This window comes from Heloderma suspectum, chromosome 4 (genome assembly GCF_057233095.1).
Source record: "Heloderma suspectum isolate Gila_16-S chromosome 4, 16-S_ref, whole genome shotgun sequence".
Classification (NCBI taxonomy): Eukaryota; Metazoa; Chordata; class Lepidosauria; order Squamata; family Helodermatidae; genus Heloderma; species Heloderma suspectum.
The window spans coordinates 271585413-271601476 of record NC_139461.1 but is presented as its reverse complement, the minus strand read 5'-3'; the positions used below and the strand labels follow the sequence as shown (position 1 = coordinate 271601476).

Genomic DNA, 16064 nt, shown 5'->3' with positions numbered 1-16064 from the left:
CTGAAAAGCATTTCTTTTGTGTTCTCTAACCTCCTTGAAGAAACCTACGCAGAATCTGTTGCAGCCAGCTCCATCAGCGTACCTGCTATGGCTCATTTCTTTACCCAGTCCTAAAATTTACTGTATATGGTCAGGTATTTATTCTTCCTCCTTCCTCTCACTCTGCTGTTTTTCTGACCATATTCAAAATATATATAGAAGCTCCCCCCCCCCCCCGCAGTTTGCAAACAGAAAAAGAGCATTCTTGAGTTTGATCCTGTGTCATTTTGATTCATGGAAAACATTCTGTTGACTTCAATGAGAAAGTCACCAGCTGCAAACCAGACACAAATATTTAAAAGGTGCGTTAGTGAAATGTTCAGCCCTGAAGTCCTTGAGTAAGGACCTATTCCTGTCTAATGCCTAGGAAGCAAACTGTTATAGGCTTAGATTTAATAATTTGCAGCCACCACTTATACATTTTACAACTGTGCTATTTGCTGCTTCTATGTTGGTTTACTGACACTTCATGGTATTTATTACAACTTATCTTCTTAAGCATTGAGCCAAAAATTGGACCTTCCAAGGTCCCATTTGCAGGCAGCAAAATTGGGCCGGTGTTTTGACAATTTCTTGGGAGGTGTCAGGGCAAATTCTAGAAATATTAAGGAGCCGGAGTGTTTACCACAACAAGCTGTAGTGGCAGCTTTTTCCCCACCTTGTTTTTCAAAACAAAACAGAGGCTACCACCACCACAAGCAGAGATGGCCCCACTATCATAGGAACATAGGAAGCTGCCTAATGCTGGCCTGGTTCACACGTAGTAACAATCTATGGGTAACAAACTGTGGGTTGTTGAGAAGACAAGCGAGAGTGCCTGCCCGCTCCCACTGCAATAACCCTGGGATGCTTCGTCATCCAACCCAGAACTTTGGGTTGTTGAGGAACAAACAACCCAGAGTTCGAACCATGGTCCCTGGGTTGTTTACTGCAGGAATGGGTGAGCCTGTGGGAAACAGCATGCAAGCTCAATCCCACTTGTTTTCTCAACAACCCATTATTTATTAACCATGAGTTGTTATAGCGTGCGAACCATGGCCCTTGGTCTATCTAGCCCAATATTGTCCACACTGAGTGGCAGTATCTGTCCAGGATTTCAGGCAGGAATTTTTCCTGCATGACCAGGAGATGCTGGAGAGTGAACCTGGGACCATCTGCATGCTAAGCAGGTGCTCTATCACTGAGCTATGGTTCTTCCCTATATCAGCAGTCCCTATATCATCATCCCTCACAATGCCTCACTTGGAATGACACTATGTCATGATGTAGCATTAGTCCAGAGGCATTGTTGGGGGGAAGGATGGAAGCCCCCACTTCCATTCACCCAGCAAAGCTTCTACAATCCTTCTCATCCACCCCCTGAAAATTCCTAGATTTCTTTCTCCCTTTCGCCATTTTTGAAAAAATAAAATAAAATTCTGAAACAGAACTCTTGGCTCAGTTATAATAACTTAGACGTTTCTTGTGGATTTAGCTAGATACAGCTGAATGATGTCCGAGTATGCAGGGCTGGCTTCAGAGGGTAGAGAAGTCAGGCATTTGCTATGGGCCAGACACCAGCAAATACCCCACCACGCCCACAAAATGGCTATTTTCACTTTGCAAGGAGCATGCACACAAATCAGAGGCAGCATGGTAGAATTCATGGTCTGCCCCTTCTCTCTGGGAGGATGAGCCTGGAATCTGGACTGTATCATCAGCATCTGCCTGGGGTGAGAAGACTCTCCCATACATACCCCCACACATCCCTATTAAAATCATATATTTGTGTGAATTTTAACTGTAAGCCATTTATATTGTAGTAAAATAAAAGGCAAGCCTCACCTCTTCAAGGTTAAGGTGTCCACTAAGGGTGGTTTTCTTATTCAGGCCCTCGCAAAACCTGAGGAGTACTGAAAGAATATTACTTGCTCATCCATGTATATTTGTAGCCTGATAGCCCTCCTTTTTGATTTGAAAGCCAATTTTGGAGGGTGCAAGTAACAGTGAGAAATGGCAAGGAAGAAGAGAGCGCTTAACCCTTTCCCCACCAGCTGGGTTTTTTTTTTGCTCCAAATTGCCCCATAGCTTCTCCCCTCTGCTAGCCCTCAAGCAGAGAAAAAGCTGCTAATTTCTTTTTATCATGACATTTTAATTTATTTCAAAATAAATTTAACAAAATAAAGGCAACAAAAAAGACGAATGTACATAATAATAATAAATGAAAATCACTAAAGAAACCAAGGAATTCACTAATTACAAATCTTAGTCTATAACTGGTATGCTTTTGGAACATCTACAGTAAAACAGCCTAAATAGGAGCTCAATGCTTAATGAAAGTAAAAATACAAGCTATACAACATATAAAAGGAGTGTGTGCAAGTGTATGGTGTTTTGTGTGTATTAATCAGAAAAAAATATAGGCAACTGTACATGGTTGGAAGTTTATCAGATGTTTGGGCTAATTTCTATTGGAATAATGGCAGACAGGGATAAGGTTAAGAACCTCTTGTCCCTGCTGCTTCTCTGCACCTGCATCTTGCAGAAACAGCTTTAAAAAATAAAATATAAAGGATCACTAGGCTAGAGTAAAATGGAGTAACTGTGTGGCCCTATGTCACTCTACTGACCATGATCCTCTCTCCACTCTTTTAAGGGCCCATGTCACTTACAGAAAAGGGGGGCTGGTTTCTGTTGTGTTTTCAGAATTGGTGGCCATAATTTTCACACCTGCCTCTTGGCATAACAGTCAAAGTGCTTTCTATTTGAACAGCTTTCAGCTTTATAGATGCAAGTCTGCATCACCTTCTTCAGAACCCTCTCTGTTCCCTGCGCTTCTCCCTCCCTTTTAATTCTGAACATTCCCCCACCTCTCTTAACAAAGCGTTCTATGCAAATATAAACTTTTTAACACCAGCTGGAACAAATAAAAAGGTGGTGGCCAACATCCACAGAACGAAGCAACTAGTTTCATGTGTCTCAGAAAGTATGAAAATGTGTTTGTTTGAAAAGCAGCCTGATATGCCATACTGCAAACTGCTTTTGAAAGCAAGAGATCTTTCAGAAGTAGTTTCTGATATGGCATGGGGGTGGTGGGCTGCTGTTCAAAGAAAAAGAAAAATACAGAGAACTCCCAAGTCCTTGAGAACACGACATCCTATTTGTAACAAAGTGGGAAACTGTGGTCTAATTTCGGTTTATTGACAGGATCTGAAACCACTCAGACACGCAAAGGGAGGGTGGAAGGAGAGAGGTGACGGAGGAGTGCATGGGACAGATCCGTGTTCCAGGTTCCCTGAACAATGGTTGGTGAAGCTAGGATTGTTACGCCCAAACCAATCCATTTTCTTTCTGCATGTATGTTGAGCCTAATCTGAAGTGCTGAGAAAGGCCAAGTGTAAGGACCCATCAACTCACATCATCCCATCTTCTCTGCCCCAGATAAGCATCCCTTATTTATATAAAAGAACTTCTACCCAGCCCTTCTAGGGCAAACACATTGCTCAAGGCAGCTTAAAATTCTGATCACAACAACATAATCCTAAACTACAATATCAAACAAAAGGCAATGCAAAGGAGGCAGGCATAACCAATAAAGCTGGTCTAACTTGCTCTTCAAGCAAGACTATCTCAGTGGGGCTTCCGCAGTGGACTCAAGTAAGCAGTGGTCCATGAGGATAATAAATAAATAAGCAAATAAATATTACTGGATAACCTCTTGCTTAATTCGCCCTTTCTTAGGTCCTAATGTATGCAGTGCCAATGCAAAATGAAGAAAAAAGCAAAGAATACAGATAATAGTATTTTTGCTCTTCTTTTTTCTGCCAGTTTATAAACTTTGCCAAGTCTTTCAGTAATGCCTCTTAAATTTTTCATAACTTGCACAAAACCACACCATTTTTGGCATAATATACAGACACAGCTAGTTTAAAAAATACAATAAAATAAAAACACAAGGCCCCAAAGGCTGGCAATAAAGGCAATGGAGTAAGCCAAAGAAACGGGTGATATTGGGATGGTGTGAACATGGTTTCACAAGATGGGAAACAATTGCAATAGAATAGGGTGTGGGTTATGAAGTCACAGCGGGGCTGCTCTGGACAGGGAGAATATTTCCTCTTGCAACTGCAGATCTTCTTGGGCCCTGAATGCAAAATGAGAAATTGGCCTCCGCCATTTTGCCCCCACATTCACAGGTGAAAAATTTTGGATGGGCCTTTTGGACATTGAGGGGGGAGGAGCTTTCCTCTGTTTTTCTTGAGCCATTCTTTTGAGGCCGCTGCAAACAGCAATGGAGCTCTTTCTTGTGGCCACCCACTCAGAGTGCCAGTCTTGTGGGCCCTAACAAATGTCTGACTTCGACACACTCTGGAGCTGGTCCTGCCATCAAGATGTGAATCTTATACTGTTTCCTAGTTTAGTGCTGACACTGCTGTCAAGAGCAAGGCCTGGCAATGTTCACAATTTTCCCCACAGCATTCCAACTGTAACACTGTGCACCAGGGGAAAATGTAATTCTTCCCTCAGAAGAATGAAATTTTCTCCAGGGCTGGCGTCAAGTTGCCAAAGCCCTCTCCCTGGTAGGGGACCCACAGCCAACTGCCTCAACACCCTGGCCCTGCTGATCCTGTTCTTTGCTGTCATCATCTATCTTTGTGTCCTCTCCTTTAAAGTGGGTTGATCAGCAAGCAGTGACAGCAGCAAGAAGAAACAACACCAGCTACCGCTGCTGCCAGCTTGCTTGATCCCCTCCCCCTCTAGATAGTGACTTGGTTCACATGTCATGATAAGCCACCATAGGTTAATTAACCTGTGGGGCTCCAAGATGAATGCTGGATGCCATTTTAAATATGCATGCTGTAGTGAGGTGTGCCGCAGCTTGACATGTCATGTGAACCTGGACATCATGGATTATTTGAGGGTTAAACAGCCCTTGGCTAACTCTAGAGCAACGCTTGGGTTCGCATGACGCAACAAGCCATGGCGTGCCCCCGGTGCAGCTTGCATATTCAAAATGGTGGCCAGCCCACATCTCGGAGCCCCACAGGTTAATTAGCCCACAGCAGCTTATCATGATGTACAAACCAACCCACCACGTGTGGGGGACTGGGCCATTTCCTTGCTGCTGCTAACATAGCCACTTGTACTAAAAAGAGGACGAGAGAGAAAAAGATTTGCATGAAATTTGCACGTACTACTTTATATGCATAGATACAAATTTAGAAATAATAACTATCGTAATAACTATAATAAATACAATACATCTCACCCTAGTAGAGAAGATTCTGACAAGATGATTTGTATGCCTGCTCAGTCTGCTGTTCAGGTGCTAACTATTGATGGGCAACCTTAAGCTCAAGACCCCCATTTCCCTTCTTATGTTTCTTTTTCTTTAAACTGGACTTGGACAGAATAGCTCTTCAAATGGAGGATGCCTTCAAATAGAGGACTGTCCTCTGTAAAGGAGGACACATGGGGCCAATCTACATTGCACCCACCATCGCAATGAATTTGGTGTCCTGTCAGGTTAAACGCTTTCGCATTAAAACGTGATTATTCACACTCACCCATTTTCCCCATTGCAGTGCTTCATCGAATGCGCAAGTTTGGTTCACACTTGAGCGCTGTGCTGTTTTCCTGCGCGCTTGTCTGATCTCGGATGCTAAGCGGGATCGGCCCTGGTCAGTAGTTGGATGGCGACCGCCTGGGAATCAGGCTTTCTGCACTGAGCAGGGGGTTGTTGTATCCCTTCAAATGAGACTAAGTTTTATTCCCTCCTATCCCCTGCTCTGGAAGTGTTTTTTTTTTTAAATTAAGGCGTTATCCTCACAGAATCGGGGCTTCTCCGTGATGTTTTGTTTTTCTAATTCAGGCATGATCTTCGAAGCTTCGAAGTTGTGAAGCTTCACAACTTCGAAGCTTCGAAGATCATGCCTCAATTTAAAAAACTTTAAGTTGTGGGGACTTCTGGTTGGAACCAATATCACTCTGGCAGCTTCCCACGGGCTCACCGTGGGAGCTTCTCAAACAGCTTTTTAAAAGGTTGAAAAACCTTTTCATCTCCCCCTGGAACTAAAAGGGGGGGGGGCAAGGCAGCATTCTGGATAACATCTTGGAGAAAAGTACCCCCCACGAGATAGTTGGGGGGGCTGGATTCCAGGATTATCTCCCCAGAGCTTTACCAATGCAAAAAGCTGTTCTGAAACTCCTATCTCATAGGAGAAAACAGGGCTGATGTGTTCCATAATAATACATGCTTTAAGAAATATCAGCAAATCCTGAGGGATGATTTAAGAAATATTAACAATATTTGAGAACATCTGAGGATCTGCAAGATCTGTTTGAGAGAAACATGACTACACCAAGGAGAAGAAAGGGGCTGGCATCACTGCCAACTCCCCCCATACCTCCTGTGTCAAAAGTTTCGAAAACAGAAGATATAGGGGAATTATTTACTCTGATAAAGACTTTATCTTTGCAATTTGCGGAGCAAGCCAGAAGGTTGGATTTAATCCAAAATTCCATCACCACCTTGCAAGGAGCTGTGGATCTAACTAATGCGTCATGGCAAAAAATGGAGATGAAACTTAATGAGCTAGAAGACTGAGTGGCAGGGAATGAAACTACGACACAAGTTTGTTTTAAAAATGTCTCTGACACAATTTCTCAGCTGGAGGCCTTCACGCAAAGATCCAATGTATGTATTATTGGGATTAAAAATCTGTCTAATGAGGTAAAATTGCCTATTTTTGTGGATAAACTTTTGCATGAGATACTCCTTATCCCATCTGATTATTTACTTGATATTGAGCAGGCATTTCATGTGCCAAATGCTAAAGGGACTGATTATATGATCATAGTCCAATTTGCAAAAGTCTCCACAAAGAATTATATATTGCGTTTGGCAAGAAAGGGTAGAAGCCTTTCCTGGAAACAAGATAGAGTTATGTTATTTCCAGACTACATCAAAGAGGTGGCAAATAAAAGAAGGCAATTTACTGAAGTGAAAAATATGGCAAAACAAATGAACTTACAATATTACTTAAAATATCCTGCTACACTGTGTATTGTGTCTGAAGGTCAGATGAAGAAGTTTCTAAATCATGAAATGGCGGAGGCATGGCTGAATGTAAAAATACGTGAGATTTCTGTTACAACCCCATGAACTGGAATCTTTAAACAAGCTTTGTTAACTGTTTGTGTTTAGTCTACATGATCCAGGTTAGGTCAGAAGATAAATGATTATACATATATTCATTTATTCTCTTTTATCTTTCTCTTGCTTTTCTTTTTGTTCTTGCTTTTCTTTTTCTTTTTATTTCAAAATAGATATGATATGCTGTATTTACATTTATTGCTTGAGGGTGTATTTTGCATATGTACTTATATATCTAGTATAAAATATAGTACGATTGTTGAAGGTTTATTTTAAGTTTTATTATTATACAACACTAGATTTCATTATTATTATTAATATTAATATAGGCTACTGGGAATGAACTGTAGGCCTGTTTCTTTGATATAAGATTGATGATATGATATTGAAATGTAAGGTTGTTTATTAAACTGTAAGATTGTTAAGGTATAGATATAGTTTTTAAAATAGAATGGCATCAAAGGCTGGGGGGAATTGGCCTGTTTGATCATTTGGCCCTCGTCAAAATGGCCCCCAATTGCTGTAATCAGAAAAACAAAAATATCAAGAGGAAGGCCAAGTACAGATATTCTCCACTACTCTACAACCTTTCAGCAGATCACTTGAATGATGCTCACAGAACACCGGTGGTCCATGTACCACAGTTTGGGGATTGAGTGGCTTTCATAATATAGCATTTTGTGCCATCTACTAATTTTTCCCTAAAAATTTGGTATTTACATGGATCCTTCTCAGTGACCTGGCCTAGGCCCATGCTTTTCATAATGTTAATGTTCTTAAAATATTAGCCATGTATGTGCTTTCATTGGTAGAACAAATAAAAGTTTAAGTGATCTGCCAAGACTTCCAGAAATTTCCAAGTTGTAGTGGTGGTGAAGTTGAGAAATGCTGATTTAATGTGCATGTTTAAGTAGGCAATTACAGATATGACAGATCCATCAGTGTGGCTATATCATCTCAAGTCTTGTTCATCACAGTGCTTTTCAGTGAAGTAGTTCTCACATTCTAGTACCAGATGTTGGGTCCCTGTTTGGGAGGGGGCAACAGAAGCAGCTCCTCTCATTACTGCCCCAAAGCCTACATCTATGTGGGCCTGTTGTTTGCCTCTGTTGGACCTTGTGGAAGAGGTAATGGAGGACAAAGTATCAAACAGGTAACACTGTATATCAAATAGCCCTATTTTGCTATAATTTAAAACACACTCACATGCACAAATGAGAGGAAACCAGGAATAAAGCCTCTACTTCACTGAAAGTATAGAAATAGACACTGGGGCAATTAAGGGAGCAATCCTATCAGGATAGGCAGCCACCTCTGAACTTGGAGACAACTGTCTATCCAATGCAGGGAGGGCGGAATGCGGAGGGGATCTTCTCTGCCACGGACTCATTTTATGGCTTTTGAAAACTCACCTTCAACTTCAGAACTGACGATATTATGTTCTGTCATAGAATTTAGTTACCATATAACCCTGACAATAAAGACCCAATTCACTGTATTTTGAGAATGTCTGTAACAAAGATTGTCAAAAACTTTTGCCCATTAAGAATGTCATACAAACAATCATGAGTGCTACTAGTCTTAGATTCTGGGGGTTCCAAGATTCTGTTTTGGAGAGGAATTTACACAACACAGGGCTCAGCACAAATTTACAATCCATTATATAATTGTGGGATTGTCTTGCAACAGTGGTAAAATGAAGAGCAGATGAATATTGTATGTGACCCACTGTTTCTGGATGCTTTGCAAAAATGGAGGAACTCACACCTTTAAAAAAAAAATGAATTGATCAGAGAGTTTTTGCTGGGGTTCAACCTTCATGAGCTCATTTATGGTCAAGTAAGTTGCTTGAACACTTAATATCAAGAGACTGTAGTCAAGCACCTTAGGAGACAAGGCAAGCAAAAGAATATAGGTCTGTATTCCATCATGTGCAACAGCTACTGTGGGACTTGCTCCATGATGCAGTTAGAGATGGATCTGTACATGCAAGCATGTGGCTCACAGACTTGTTGTTTAACTCTCCGGGCTATTTTAAGTTGTTCTCTTCCACTACACAATATTGAGGGTTTTTTAAATTAAAGTATAAAGCCTATCTAGTCCAGCATTCTGTTCCCACAGTTGCCAATCAAATGCCTGTGAGAAGTCCACAAGCAGGACATGAGTGTAACAGCACCCTCCTGCTCATGTTTACTGTTGATCTTAATGAGCTCAATAGGACTTACTACTGAGTAGACATCCATAGGATTGTGCTGTAAATCTGTTTTAACGTTACCAATGTAAGGTATCATTAGAACAATACTGCTAAGCTGATTACTTTAAATTCACACATGGAGAGATAGTTAAAAACCTTTACCTAATATATATTCCCATGATGATTTTTCCCTGTTTTGCTTTTCAGTTTTTCCATATAAAATGAAAAAAACCAGGAATGGATCTAAAATCAGTTCATACAGTTTACAGATTACAATCTTGTGATATTTGTGTGTCATTGCACCATAGTTTTATCACAGCTCCTTCAAACCTAAGTATGTCAAAGCTGTAACCTCACACCTGTCCCCCCCCCGCCTCAAAATGTCATTATTGACTTAGATAAATCTAAATGTCATTTATTGGGAAAAAATCTTAGTAGCATAAATATATGTAGACATTATGCAAGAGTTTTGGAACTTTACCCTGGATCAGTATGTGCCAACAGAGCCCTTCCTGCTTCCATAGAAAACAAATGATTCTTCCAGAATATGGTTTCAATTATTCCTTCTCTTTTTTTCTAGGATTTGTCAAGACTAGGGAAGGGTGAGAAATTTGTTCTGTCTGAACTCATGCATATTTACCAGATTTGCACCTGAGGAACCCATGAGCGAACTGGAACAGAGTTGTGCACTTTCACGAATTTAGTGCTACAGTTCTCCGCTAAAAAACAAAATGCACACAAAAATGCACACATCAGTGAAAACAGCACTAAAATGTGCACAGTTGTGAAAAAAAATGCACAGAAATGCATTACAATAGAAAAAATAGTTTGCAAAAACATGTACATAAGCAAAAGTGCACACAAAATGCATACATTAGGAAAAAGGGCACACAAAAATGTGTACATTAGAAGTATGTATATGAATTTTCATTTGACCTTGAAAAAATCATACACTGATGTAGGATTGGGCTGAACTGAACTAAAGGTTCAAAAAATGAGAAATGGAACGGAACCAAAATTGACAGATTCGCCCATCCCTAGGCAAGACTGAGATCTGGAAAGGCAGGAGCTTTCTTATCTCAGCATGCAGTACTGCTGCGAGCCACATCAAACTTAGGAGAGACTGAGTAGAAAATATATGTAAATAATGCTTTACCTCATAGTAGAGGGTTTTTTTGATCCCATGAATGAGGCTTAGGCAGTGACCATCCATGTATGCAAAGCGACTGAAAGGTAGCAATCGTTATTGTTGCTACTGTCAAATATGTAACAGTGTAGTATTGTTTAAGATTCATTTATCTGAAATGTATGGTCCATAGCCTTTAAGAAGGCCCAGGGGAAAAAAAAACCCTTCAGGCCTGGAGAAAAAGTTGGAATTCAGGGAGGGGAGACTGCATGGTCTGTTATGATGTTAGGTATACTGCAGTAGCTAAGGTTCTGAACTAAGAATTAGGTCCTACGTAATTATCAGGAAGTCCCTTGTTTGAATCTTGACTCTGCTATGAACTCACTAGGGAGCCTTAGGCAAGGTTTTGCCCCCCTGCCAGCCTTAGTCCGCACCCTCACCCCCTGTCCACAAGATGGGGGATAATATTACTGACTTACCAGACAGGATTGTTGTGATGCTGGGGATCCATTGTGCCCACCGATACCTCTCTCGGTGCCCACCAGGCTCTATCCCCATCCTGATTTTAATTTTATTATTATTTTAACTGGGAGGCTGGCATTGTACAAAGTGAACTGCCATCTTCCAGCATCATCTTTACTTGGGTACAAAAGAGTGGTTTTGTGTTTTGGAGGCCAGACTCCATCTCTGCTTTGTATTTATGTTCTTGGGTGAGTTACCTTTCTTTCAGCCTCACCAGTTTGTCTTCTGGGAAATGAGTGTTTTGTGACCAGGTACGCCCATCATGGTAGCCATTTTGTGAGAGTACCCACAACAAGTTATCAAAACTCCAAATGTGCCCACCAGCCCCAAAAGGGCGAGGGCCCCCTATTGTAAGGATTACAACTGGATAATAAGTGCTTTGGACACATGAAAGCTCTATATAAAAGTATGGGTGCACGAAAGCCACTTACCTGGTCTCGCAGCTTGCTTCGCGGTGGGGGGGAGGTGCTTCACTGCTCCCCCCGAAGTTCAGGCCGGGGAGGAGGTGCCTCGCCTCGCCCAGCCGCGAAATAAAAAGTTAAAAAAAAAACAACGCCCCCGTGATAGGCTACGTGACGATTAATGTAGCCTATCACAGCTAGATCTGCAAAGTCAGCCGTGATAGGCTACATTAATCGTCACGTAGCCTATCACGGGTGACTTAAAAAAAAAAAGCGCGTACGCAAATGGCGGCCCCCATAGGGAGCCGCCATTCGCATTCCTTATTTGGTCGCTGTAGTCTACGTAAAGATTTACGTAGACTACGGCGAAAATAAGGGCAACGCAAATAGTGTTGCCCTTATTTTCGCTGTAATCTACATAATCTTTACGTAGACTACAGCGACCAAATAAGGAACGTGAATGGCGGCTCCCTATGGGGGCCGCCATTAGCCGTACGCACTTTTTTTTTTAAAGTCACCCGTGATAGGCTACGTGATGATTTACGTAGCCTATCACGGCTGACTTTGCAAATCTAGCTGTGATAGGCTACGTTAATCGTCACGTAGCCTATCACGGGGGCGTTTTTTTTTTTTTTACTTTTCTTGGAATGGCGGCGGCGGCAGCCGGTCTAAAGACTGGCTGCCGCCTCTGCCCCTGTCGAAGACCTGCCGAACCGCTGCCGGGACCCGCCGCTGGGAGGGACATTCGGGAAAGGTAAGTCCCATCCCGGGGGGGGGGTGCGGGGGGCAGGGGGGGTGAGGAGAATTTCTCCCCGAAACTACTTTGGGGGGCCGAATACGTTGGCACTCGGCCCCCCGAAGTTTCAGGGAGAAATTCTCCCCCATCCCTATAAGTATTCAGCTTTTTTTTAAAAATTAAGGCGTTATCTTCGAAGAATCGAGGCTTCTCCGCGATTTTTTTTTTCTAATTCAGGCATGATCTTCGAATTTTCGAAGATCATCCCTGAATTAGAAAAAAAAAATAGCAGAGAAGCCACGATTCTTCAAAGATAATGCCTTAGTTAAAAAAGAAAAAAAGCCGAAGGGAGTAAAACTTATTCTCATTTGAAGGGATAGAACAACCCCCTGCTCAGTGCAGGAAGCCTGATTCCCAGGTGGTCGCCCATCCAACTACTGACCGGGGCCGACCCTGCTTGGCTTCCGAGATCAGACAAGCACACGCACATCCAGCCCTTTGCTTGTTGCTGAGGAAACATTGAGTGCTGAGGAAGCTATGCAATCAGTAGCCGGAAGACGACATGGGGCCGTCAAGAGCTGTGAGCGTGGTGGGCATGGAATCAGCAGAAACAAGAAGAGTTTCTGAACCTCCAATGAGAGCCTCCGTCTTTAAGAGCAGGAAAACAGCACAGCGCTCGAGTGTGAACCGAGCTCGTGCATTTGATGAAGCACCGCAACAGGGAAAATGGGTGAGTGTGGATAATCACGTTTTAATGCGAGAGCGTTTAACCTGACAGGACACTGAATTCATTGCAATGACGGGCGCAATGTAGATCGGCCCTAAGTAGTAAGAGACTTCAGATTCAGAGACTGGAATATGTTCTTTCCTCCACAACAGCGGCCTGTTCATTTTGTCTTTAGGAATTACAATGAACGACAAATCATACCTGCTGCTTACAGGGTCTTAAAACTTACAGCATTAGATTAGGTTTAATATTAGAAATCAACTTCTCCAAATGAGTACTTTCTTGAGGAAAAGAGTTATTTTAAGAAATATGATGATTCTCTGAAATCACCATTTGTCACTATGCTGAATCCCTAATTCCAAATGCACAAAGCCTGAAATCATTGGGATTTTCTTCCATGCAAAGTTCTAGGGTAAATCTGTACATCTAAGAATGGAAAGATCCCTCTTCTGTCAAAACTGAGCAAGTTTTACCTAGACTACATTGATGTGTGAACAGAATTTTACACATTGATACAGGCTAACTGAATTCTTTTTTATTATCTTCAGCAGCAAACATTTAGTTTGGATTTTTGGATGAAGGAACACGTTTAAAGCACCACATAAAGTCAGTGTTGAATATGTCCATCATAGAAAATTCAACAATCATAAATCCACAAACATAATTGCCACATACCTTTGTGTTGTGCTGGGTACTATATGGCTTCTCTCCTTTTCTTCGTGCAAACAGGCAGCTAAGCATCTGATGGTGGTCTTGTTTATATTGCCTATCAGACACAAGCAGGCAGGGGCGGTGCCCTCAAAGTATTATTCCACCCACCCCTTGAATTCGTGTATACAGTATAGCTGCTGCCTTCACCCCATGAATTTTGGAGAACTTTTGCAATAGCAGATTTCAGAATGTTTTTATCTGCTTCAAACAGCAAAAAACCCAGAGGGTATGAAGGGCACCTTTCAGAGAAAGAAAACAATTGAAATAAATACCTTCCCTTTCTCATGATGGAATGCAACCTGCTGCCCCGTTATTGAAAATGTATGCATTCCCCATGATTCCCTGCAGTATATCAGGGTAGGCTCACGGCATTTTGTTGCCTGAGGCGAAAGGATGGTGCCCCCCCCCCAAGTCCTCATACAGCGTGCAACCAGACTGACGGCTGAATCTTACTTCTAGACATCCTCCGCTGCACCAGAGAGAGGCAAGCACCCAGTGGCTGCTGCCTGAGGGAGCTGCCTCATTCTGCCGGCCTTGCATGATATTTTGCCACTTAGTGAACAGCTTAACACTTTGAGGGGAAAGAACCACAGCTACATGTGGCCTATCCTGTCAATGATTAATAATTCACTTGCATAATTCTATTGCATACAGGAAAGCCAAAGAGATTACTAGACTAATGCTTTATAACCTCTCTTTGCAGAACACAAACTTCAGTTTTCCAAGTGGGCAAATGGAAATTTAACCAAGGATGTTCTGCTTCCAGGTCAAAGATGCAGATGCAGGAAAGAGGGGGCTGTGGCTCTGTGGTAGAGCACCTGCTTTGCATGCAGAAGGTCCCAGGTTCAATCCCCAGCATCTCCAGGTAGGGCTGGAAAAACTCCTGCCTGAAACCCTGGAGAATCAGTGACAAAATACTGGGCTAGATGGACCAAGGGTGTGACTCAGTATAAGGCGGCTTCCTATGTTCCTAAAACGCCATTTCAAGTAATGTAAGAATTAATTGTAAGCTCTGCTTGTGTAAAGTAGAATCCAGATTATAAATTAGCACTGCTTACTGTTTATCTGCTTGATATTTACCTCTGGAATTTGTTTTTGTTATATGTATGTTTATCACGGAAGTTCCTTTTATAATGTATTGTTAAAGTTTTGTATTGGGATCAGGGAGCTCCATTAGGCTTGCCAAAAGGTAAAAAAGAAGATCTTACAGAGCAGTCTTGTCTTTTTCTCAAGAATGGCACAGTTCTGAAATAAAAAGGTGTTTAACTAACCCCTTGGTCAGTGGAGGCATTTTTTATGTTTTGAGTTCAGTCTCTTTCTTCCTCACTTCAACTCCTCTGGTTTGAATCAGCATATGGCTGTCGTCGAACTTTGTCAGAAACAGCTTGAAGTGCTTGGCAATTATCTGATACCTCTGCTAAGTACTTCTCCCTCCACAGTGGCTGGAATTTCCACCTGGAATTTTCTTGGGAGGTGTTATTTCCCAAGCATCTCTTCTACCATGCTGGGTTGCACAATTTCCAAGTAAACAGTGTAGGGGAAGATGCACTTTCACAGTTTAGGCTGTTAGTAGCTGCATACCCTCAGCTTATTTCTAAGGGTGGGGACTGCTGTGGGTGATGTACCCAAAAATCTTTGTTAGAGATGTGAAGGCCTAGAAAAAAAACAGGAAAAAAGCGGCGGGGGGGGGGGAGTTTTTTCCTGAAGGACCAGTTTTGGTCCCTCCCCCACCCCAAATTGGAAAAATTGAACAGCTTTGGATTGTGAAATATTCTCTTGAATTTAAGATAAGGTGTTTATATATTGTTACCCAAAATGATTTCTAAAAACTATGTAGTAAGAAGATTTTTATAGAAAGACTAGAGATGTAAAATGTCTGGAAATAGCAAATACTTATATACTGCTTAGGGAGCAATCCTATGGTCCCTAGACAGCGTTGGGGGTGGGGGCACTGGATTGTTTGGAGGTTGGAAACAGGGCTCTGACCTCAGAGCCCACAAACCACGCTCCCTGCCCCCTCCCCACCAGCGCAGTTCTAGCTACATCTTTGTGCTCGGAAACAGAGTGCAGAGATGGGAAAAGGGGGCGCTCCTGGAAATGGGGAGGAGACTAGGGCATCGGCCATACAATATTTCCTATGGCTGCCTCAGCCTCCTTCCCTTCCCCTCCGAAGTGCGGCTGCTAGATAAGCGAAATCACTGGTCTAGCAGAAATGCAGGATGGCTGGAGAGCGGAGGCAAAGATTCTCTGTGCTCTCCAGCCACCCTGCACTGGATACTCAGCAGCCTCTGAGTTCAGAGGCTGCTGACTATCTTCATAGGATTGCACCCTTAATTTACCAAAGGCAGAATCTAATACTGTCTGTCTGCTAGCAGAGCTTGCTACGGATTCTGGTCCCTGTGTGGCCAGCCTGCCTATTCCGTTCCGCAAGCATTTCTGCTTGTTTCAGGTTTTGCCCTGGAAGCACTAAACT

General features: G+C 42.3%; 1 protein-coding gene across 3 annotated transcripts in view; it reads right to left on the bottom strand.

Annotated features, from left to right (window-relative positions):
• ASIP (agouti signaling protein) overlaps positions 1-13645 on the bottom strand; it is a 67419-nt gene extending 53774 nt beyond the window's left edge. The window contains exons 1-3 of one of the 3 annotated variants that reach the window (XM_084853866.1): positions 13556-13596; positions 10009-10087; positions 5586-5766 (exon numbers count right to left, since the gene is read on the bottom strand). In XM_084853866.1, the coding sequence (XP_084709992.1) occupies positions 5586-5611 (26 nt within the window). In that variant the 5' untranslated portion in view covers positions 5612-5766; positions 10009-10087; positions 13556-13596. Of the gene's footprint in view, positions 1-5585; positions 5767-10008; positions 10088-13555 lie in introns of all 3 variants that reach the window. The other 2 variants (XM_084853862.1, XM_084853867.1) reach the window with 2 other exon arrangements.
• Positions 13646-16064: the final 2419 nt, after the last annotated feature.